Consider the following 8,914-nt stretch of genomic DNA (forward strand, 5'->3'; position numbering starts at 1 on the left):
GACTTCTACCAATCTGTGAGCTGCAGGATCAGGGGACCTAATGTCTAGGCCAGTAATCATGGTAACATCTAGCAGAGTAGGGGTCATGGGTCCATGACCAAAGAGGAAACAGTTCAGAGCGTCGGACCAGAAATAGCCGATGGTCTTCAGAAGGTTTTCATCTTTATCTAGGGGGATAATGATAGGCTGAGTGCATCAGCTATGTTCTGTTCTTGCCACAAGGGCATATAGGTTTTTGCTACTCTGCTATACCATGTAATCCAACTTTCAGGTGGATTAGTCCATGCTCTTAAGCAGTCGACCCAGGAATTTAAATTGATGTCTTGACTCATGAAAGGGATTCTATTCGCTTCACAGGAGATCAGATCTGTGGGATTTTCATAAGCTCGTGGACCAAGACAAAAGGAGTCGAGATTGGAAGGATGCGGCAAAAGGATGTCTGAAGCCTGGAGTTTCAAAAATTCAAAAATTTGTATATGGTATTATATTTCAGAGCTTAATTTATTTCGGAGGATTGATGAGCTGAAAAAAGTTGAAAGGATGGGCTGAATATTACCTTCAGGCCGAAGATTGCCGTATCGACGTTTGGAGATCTCGCTGTTTGAGCTTCAGAGTCCGCCATGGTTCAGATCTACTAACTTAGGATTTGGTTGTTTTGCGGGCTCTGGTTCAAGTTTTGGATGCTGTGAGTTTTCGTTCAAACTTATGAAGCGGGATTCTCGAATTGCGCTCGGATTTGGAATATCTGTTTCGAGTTGGGTTCAAAGTGGAGGTGATGTTCTGTTCTTATATTGGTTGCTTACAATTTTGAATTCCGTCGGCTCTTGGTTATTGCTAAAGCTCGATGCGGTGCCATCGGCTTTTGGAGGGTTGTCCAAGCAATAGACTAAGAGATGAGGGACTTTATTCATTAAAGGTAAAGTCTTTACAAGGGAAAGAGCCGATTTGACAAAGGAACGAATCCTTCGGCTCAATCTATGCTACAGTACTACTCCTACAGTACTTCCTACCACCCGTAAGTGCCTAATGCCTACAGCGGTTGGGGCTTCGCGCCGGCACGTCTCCGCCACTGCTGTCGTCACCGTCGTCGTCGCTGCCGCTGCTTTCGTCGGCGCTGCTGCCGTTGCTGGCTTCGTCGTCGCCGCTCTAGCCGCCGCCGCCGCTGCCATCACTATTTTCCTTGCTTTCCTCCTCGGAGGAGCCAAGGAACCAGAAGACCCTTTCGGCCATCGGGTCCTCCTCAATAGAGGAGGAGTCTATTTCTTCTTCCGAGGTGGAGTCGGCTCCGTCCCAGGAGAAGCAATCGTCGCTATTCTCCTCCGGCTCTTCCTGGAACAGGAGCCGGAGGTCTTCGTCGTCCTCGGAGACGACTTCGAAGTCGAACTCCTCTGCGTCCCAATGCAGAGGAGCGAGTGCCTTGTGCGCCGCCGTCGGATCATACTCCGGCGTCGGTTCCCGGCTCTTGGAGATGGGGTCGAGGGAAGAGGCAGAGGAACTCGAGGAAGAGGGGGAGAGAGGAGAGCCGATTGAGTTGGAGCCAGAGGAGGAGGAGATCGCCATGGCTACATGAAGTTGGGGTTTTCTGCGTTGTTAGCTGAGGGAGGAAGATGAATTTGTGGCGAAAGGAGTCGGTTCAGGGTGAGATTAAATAAGGAAAAAAATGAAAGATGAATCGGCACTTATACATTCCACGAGGAGCCAGTTGTAGAGACGTTGCGTCTTCCATGGTGGTTATAGTGCGTTTTAATGAGCATCAACGGGAAGATGAAGCGACGAAGTGGTTCTGGAATTATCATTGCCAAAACCAGGGGGCATGTGTTATCGCCATAAATTAATAGATTAATTAATGGGCTGCGAGTGAGTTGGGCTTAATGAAGAAATTAAAGGAGGTTTACGAATCGGCTCCTGCGTGAGCGTTTGGGCCATGTGGGCCATGTATCTTTAGATTTAGTTCAGTTTGAGTTAGAGATAGAGTCCGATATGGACACGTTAGTTTAGATTATTGTCCAAGTCTCCGGACTATAAATATGTACTCTATGACATTTGTCAAGGGAGAACGTCATCACGTTTGCAAACAACTCTCGGCGCACCGCCACCCCTAATTCTAGGGTTTCGTCCAAGTAAGCGTCATGCTGCCCTGATTGCAAGAAGCGATCAGGGCAGCGTTGTTTTTACTTTTACCTTGGTATTACTCGTACTGAACCGTTTTTTATGGCGAGTAGTGCTAGTTATCCTGATTTTCGTAGCATGATTTTTAGTAGATTCATCGTGCTTTTGTTGCTTGTCATCTACGAACATCATGTCATCTCTACACAATCATGTTTTAATCTTATACTAATTCTCGTTGCATGGAATTAGTCGCGTAGAGATGACACTTTACTCATTTTTTATCTAGTAGATCTAATCTGTTATGGTTAGTTCTTATAGTTAAGAATTGGCGTAATATCTGCTAGTTTAGGCCTTGCAAACGGGTTGGACGATCCAACGACGTATTAGATGCTTTGCCTTCATCTTAATAGGGATTGATCCGGGAATCTGATTTCGCTTGTTCTTAGGCCTTTTTTCTGGTCAAGGTTCGATTATCTTTTACACTCGTTAGACCTAACTACGTGTAGGATGTTCCGATCTAGTAGTGAAGCTTTTACCGTTGTGGATTAGATTAGCTAGATTTAATTAAAGCAGTTTTTGCAGTTATTTGTTTTATCCATTACCATCTGGATATGCAGATCCAATCTGACACCGAGACTCGATCGGCTCTTTAAAGCCGATGCAAGAGTCATCCCGGAAAGCCGACCACGGCTCGAACTAATGTTTACATGTGTCTATGCTTGTAGGCAAATCGTCAAAGGCACGTTCGCACCCTCCTGATCGGATATAGATCAAGTGGCACGCTCTGCATCTTCGGAAGCGACACCGTGTGCCAGGATTTGGGCCGTTGACCGAGGGACCGGTGCCAGCCAGTGCCCCGGCAGCCTCCCGGCGCCTCGTGTTGCCTGTCACTACTCGCCGGTGGGTTTTGACCGACAACAAATTCTTAAATCGACCTGAAACGGAAACTTTGATGACAGCCATTGAATTCAGGCAGCCATCGTTCATGAACTACCTCTTCTTACAGACAACATCGAAATGTTTTAAGAAGAAAAAGAAAGGGAAGTCTGATAAAACAACAACATATTGTAAGCACAAGAATCCATTGCTACGCAGAAATTTGACCTCCACAAGCTCGCCCTTTTCTACCGTTGAACGACAGCACCTCCAGCTTTAATCAAATAGGATCCTTCACGTGAGGCAATTATTTACAGCTAACTGGCGGTGGTAAGACTTTTCTGTGGTGACACCAGGACGGGTAAAAAATTTCCATCTCAATGAAGCGAATCGGTGGCTGAAATTTAAGTCTCCAGCTACTGATAATCAGGGTTGAATGCAAGACCCTCCTGGTAGATCAGATCCTTCATTTGTTCTTCGGACAATGCATGCTGCTCGAAGTCAAAGCTGAAAGGCATTGAGCAGACAGGCTCATCACTTATGTCATGAAGTGAAGCCAAGTAAGGGTGTGCCAGTGCGCCTTCAACTGGAAAAAGAAAAGGAAAAAAACAAAAGACAACATTTAGGAACATGGAACTAGACAAGTCAATGAATCAGGCAGAATAATTATTCAAATAGCACACATATTTTTAACACTAGAAACACCATCTGACAACAACTCTGCCGCCTACTTCAAAGTTCAGACCAATGCTATGCAGCAATCATGATAAGTAGGTGTGCATACATCTAAACCCACTCGTCACATGCTGCCTATAACTGCTCTTCTACCATTCCTATGTCAAGCCATGGTGCTATAAGTAAAAGCAACATATTGCTTAAGTAAAAGAAGTTAAAAACATCTATACAAACAGAAGATGGGCATATTATTTAATTAAAAACATCTATACAAGCAGAAGAGGGACATATATTGTTCAAGTGTAAAACTTACCTGTTATTCTCTGCCTAGGATCAAAAGTCAGCATCTTTTCCACCAGGTCAATTGCTAAAGGTTGAACATGCGGAAATTTTTCAGGAAAAGATTGCCTAGCATGACGGGGAAGTTGGCGGATATATCTTCTTGCATTTTCATTTACAAAGTCAAGATCGGACTCATTTGGTGTCCCAATGAGCTGCATGGAAGAAATACGATGCGGACATTAAGCATGAAACAGAATGCACAAGTAAAAAGTGATTACATCCCCTATTGAGCCATAGATATGAAGCATCACATATGATATGAATTCGCACAGGGACTTGATTTTCTGAACCCCATCTAGCAGACAGAAAATGGCCAGTTTCTATTGAGTTGTATTTTGTTTACTTTTTCTATGCATCTTCCTACGTTCATGTAAATGGTCTATTGCAAGATAATGTCTATGATATTTTTTAAAAAACTAAAATAACTCAAAACAACCAAGATATATGTTCACAGTATAACTTGTAGCCAGCCATGCAACACTAAGATGAAGAGATTAGGCGTTGTCACTCCCCAGGCTAGACTATTGCCTAAATCGTTTCATGCTTAAAATAGAGCACTAATGATCTTTTATTGACTGATATATGTACATAACAGTGTAACTTCTACTCACTAATCAGATCATCATTAATGGGATCACTTCTATGGTTCATTTTTCTCTCTCTGGCCAATATCAGCATTTGAAAACCCACCCCTTACTGTATTTGCAGGTAGCAGGCCTTCATATAAGTTAACGGATGGGTGGGTGAATTGGTGTATCCAGTATCCACAACAATCTAAGCCTATTAACAGTTCACTACACCATATACTTGGTAAATACCAACAGAAAGCTGTGATAACGCCAAAGAAAGACAAGGTAATAAAATATCATCAATTCAATGTGAAAGAAGTTGAAAGTTCTAACCTCCATTAGTAACCGTAGCTGATGGACATGATCCCTTCCGGGAAACAAGGGCTTCCGGTCCATCAGTTCCATAAATATACAGCCCACAGACCACACATCAATGGCTGCAGTATATTCAGAAGAATTCAACAAAAGCTCTGGTGCTCTATACCATCTTGTGACAACATATTCAGTCATAAAATCAGTTTCTGAGGTGGTGCGAGCAAGCCCAAAATCACAAATCTTGAGGTCACAGTTTGCATTCAAAAGAAGATTGCTAGGCTTCAAGTCACGGTGAAGGACATTTGCTGAATGTATATACTTCAAACCACGAAGAATTTGGTAAAGAAAATACTGCACAAGAGAAAAACAGAACAGTCACACAAATATGTATAATTTCTCAGAACACAATAAAAGTTAGCAAAAAGAGCAGGTGACCTCTGATCTGGTAGCTTGGGCAAAAAGGAATAGATTAGTATGCTACAAATCCACTCATACTATGGAAATCTATCAGTTAAAACGGATAATAAAAGCCTGGAAGAAGGCTACAGCATGACTTCTCTTCTCGAGCATGATCCAGAATCAACTTTCTAAGCAAGAAATTCACACGAATATGTTTAGCAGGAAACCATGCTTATCTTCACTGAAACTTTCACCAAAATAAGAAAGAGTTTGTGTGGTTTGAAACAGGAGTCGATATAAACTTGTGATGCCAGATACGACTTTGATATCAGAAATAAACTTGTCATATTTAGTAGCGCCAATGCATCTGTAGCTTAAAAGCATGAGAAAGAGATGGCTAGACCATCTTCCAAAAATTATTAGCTTTAACACACTTGTTTAACAGTTCTATTTGCATGAGATCACAAGGTTAATTGTATAATTATGTTGCACGTTATGCCATTTTGCCAATTGGCTATAAAAGATTCTCTTGATATCGCACATAAAATAATCCTCGGTATCTTGAATATCTGGGCTCTAACATTGATGCCTACTTGTGGTATTTTCAAAGCACTCAACACTGACCAATAGGAGAGACTCCACCGAATACATTAGATCTGATTTGTATAAAACAAATTCTCAACATAACTCTATGTATCAACAGTCATCGCTTCTAAGTCAATACTGAATATACTCAAATTTCGGGATAAATTTAATTTTAAAACAGTCCTAGGTAAATAAGGAAGTCACAGAAACACAACCAACCAGAAACAGAAGAAAATAATAGATTTTGAGCTAATATCAAACAATAGCTAAAGAAACACCAAGAGAAATAATAGGAAGTATGCATTTCTTAGATTGAAATAAACAAGCACCTGGCAGTGCTCCTCTGATAAAGCTTGATTTGAACGAATAATTTGATGCAGATCAGTATCCATCAATTCATACGCAATATAAACATCATTGAATGCCTCCCTCTGTGGAGGAGGTATGATATCCCTTATTGCAACAATCTGCACAAAAAGAATGAACTTGCATCAGAAATACTAACTTATAGCTGGAAGCTATACTCAAAACTGCTCCAACAACTTTAACTATTGTAATAAGAGGCAACAATTCTAATGGTTTAACTTCAGTGCAGAATAAAGCTGAAGCACAAGAAATGCTTTAAGAGACATGAAACTTTGTTGAGTGGTCCAAACAAATCTCAGCTCGAGTTACTTGAAATAAATCAACAGCTCAGAGCAAAAATTAAAAGCACATATTTTATTAAGCAATCCTGTAGGACAGTTAAAGGCTTACAGCTAAACCAAGTGGACATATCTGCGACATGGTAAAAGCTTGTATCCAGTATAAACCAGTGCCTTCTATGATTAATTCTTAGCCTGTAGTGCCGTACGTTACCATATGGAAAGCAGAGAAAAATCTGCAACTTTCCATTTTTATGTAGTTTTAGCATGCTTTGTACTATCATTATACTCTTTGGCCCTTCGTAGTAAATTTGCAACCTAGGTAGCATATTCCCCCACATGCCACGTAATGCTATTCCAGAGGACTACATGCAGAAGAGTACAAATAATATGGTTAAGCTACCGTTGGAAAGTCGAGGTACAAGTAGTCGACCAAGAATGCACACGGTCTAAATCAAGACAATACTTAGTCACTGACCGAACCTTGCCTAACTGAAGATATGCTGCTACATGCATAACTGCTGAATAACAGAAAGGAACAGGAAGGCACAACATTCATGCATACGGCTTATGTCATGTTACTTAATTTACCAGGATAATGCTCTAGCAGTTACGTCATCTAACTTAATGCAGCTCACTTCTGAACGCACAACAGGTTTCAAGCTGTAACTGCAGGTCATTCCCGTAACTGTCTTTCGCATCATGAAATTTGTCTGTTCTGGCAAAACTAAAATGATTCTTCAACGGCGTTCTGCTTCTGTCCAGATCCAGTAAAACTTGGTATCCTGTTTCTCAGTCTTTCAAATTAAATGTCCAAGTAGACATCAATACAGAAAGTATACAGAAGTCTTTCCAATACTAGTAGCAGAAGCTCCTAGTCCCCTACCGACTGGGAGGCATTCAATTCCACAGGATTCTCATCAGATTGGGATGATCTAGCAAAAAGGCCAGCACTAGGTTGGTCCTGAAATGACACTTTTGACATCAGCAGGCAAGAGCAACATGCACTGCTGCTCCAGGTTGCTTCACATCATTTTCTGCCCTCATGTTCTTCAAGAACACAATGAATAACATCTCAAAAGGTGGTTGGCTCCCTTAAAGGCATGGCTACAATTGCTGTTCCTGAACTACTACTCCCCGCCACGAGGAAGGAAAAGTTTCTTAGGCTAGGCGAGCTGTCGTGAACTTAATCATTTAAAGTAACTAACCCCAACCTCCCCCAACTTTAATGCGACCAGCAAACAAGCATTAAACAAGAATCTCCTACTATGTGCTTCCCGCGGAGAATAAAGTAAAAGAAGAAATTCTGGGGATCGTTCGGGAGGAGAGCTGGACGGATCGAGGGTGGCTCGGGCAACTGACATTCTCGTGGTCCATGTGGCGGAGCAGCTTGATCTCGCGGAGCGTGCGCTTGGCGTCGATCTTGTTGTCGAAGGCGTTGGCGATCTTCTTGATGGCCACCTGCTCCCCCGTCTCGGAGTTGAGCGCCGAGCTGCCCATTAAATCGCAAATCAGTAACCCGCTCGCGCGGCGGCACACGAATCAGACAAGGCGAATCGGACGAGGAGGTGGGGTGGGAGGGGGAGGGCGGACCAGACGATGCCGTAGGCGCCCTTGCCGATGGGGAGGATGGGGGGCTTGTACTTGGCGGTGACCTCGAACACGTTGCCGAAGATGTTGTACTGGATGAAGCGCCCGCCGTGGCTCAGCGTCGCCTGGATGTTATCCATCATCCCGCCTCCCCCGCCCGCCGGCTGCTGCGGCGGCTGCCCGCCGCCGCACGCGCCGGCGTCCGTCATCTCCGTGTCCGGCGGCTGCGCCCCGCCGTCCATGGCCGGATTTGGATCGCGCCGAGGAAGGGGGCGGAAGGGAAAGTGGGGCGGAGGTGGGCGAAATGGGAATTCGTTGCTGCGAGATTTGGTCGCTTTCGAGGCCTCCCTCTTTTTTAGTAGCAGTTCTTTTTTTATTTTTTTTCTTTTCTCTTGGCCTGCTTCGCCTAGCCGAGTTGCCGGCCTGTGTCCTCCTCTCGTGGAGCCTCCACGCCGGTGGAGGAAATGGATGGCATGCTACGAGGACTCGAGCCTTTTGCTAGCTAATACCGGACGGGGGCCGCTAGGCAACATGGCAAGACATCAGGTACAATGGCTCTCGAAAATACGACGCATAATCATGCAGGAACTGGGCGATCAAAAATATATTCGATGAAATTAAGTGAGAAACACTAAAAACTGCAAGAGGTAAAAATTGCAAAATGTTTTAATTTTGCCCCAAGTCAAACTTCTTTGAAAAAAGTTCAATTTACTCCCCTCAACTATAGCCAAAGTCTGGATAACCTCCTAAACTATAACTTGGTTCAATTTACCCCATAAATTATGTCGTTTAGTTCATTTTACTCTATAA

The 8,914-nt window shown here is 43.4% G+C and overlaps 1 protein-coding gene across 1 annotated transcript; it reads right to left on the reverse strand.

The window, feature by feature from the left end:
• Positions 1–3,031: 3,031 nt before the first annotated feature.
• Positions 3,032–8,427, reverse strand: LOC120702663 (mitogen-activated protein kinase 1). Its single transcript, XM_039986546.1, has 6 exons — positions 8,108–8,427; positions 7,877–8,006; positions 6,200–6,337; positions 4,905–5,237; positions 3,974–4,154; positions 3,032–3,571 (listed from the first exon to the last, which is right to left on the reverse strand). Exons 1-6 carry the CDS (start codon positions 8,344–8,346, stop codon positions 3,402–3,404), a joined length of 1,191 nt encoding a protein of 396 aa, XP_039842480.1. The 5' UTR covers positions 8,347–8,427; the 3' UTR covers positions 3,032–3,401.
• Between the last annotated feature and the right edge of the window lie 487 nt (positions 8,428–8,914).

Source organism: Panicum virgatum, chromosome 4K, assembly GCF_016808335.1.
Source record: "Panicum virgatum strain AP13 chromosome 4K, P.virgatum_v5, whole genome shotgun sequence".
In the NCBI taxonomy this organism is placed as follows: domain Eukaryota; kingdom Viridiplantae; phylum Streptophyta; class Magnoliopsida; order Poales; family Poaceae; genus Panicum; species Panicum virgatum.

Excerpts from the sequence above, each read along its gene's own strand:
- LOC120702663 (XM_039986546.1), bottom strand. The coding sequence starts at position 8,346 with ATGGACGGCGGGGCGCAGCCGCCGGACACGGAGATGACGGACGCCGGC. Across the intron at positions 6,338-7,876 it reads GCCACATGGACCACGAGAAT|ATTGTTGCAATAAGGGATAT; the intron begins GTCAGTTGCCCG and ends CTTTTTGTGCAG. Across the intron at positions 3,572-3,973 it reads TCCTAGGCAGAGAATAACAG|TTGAAGGCGCACTGGCACAC; the intron begins GTAAGTTTTACA and ends TTCTTTTTCCAG.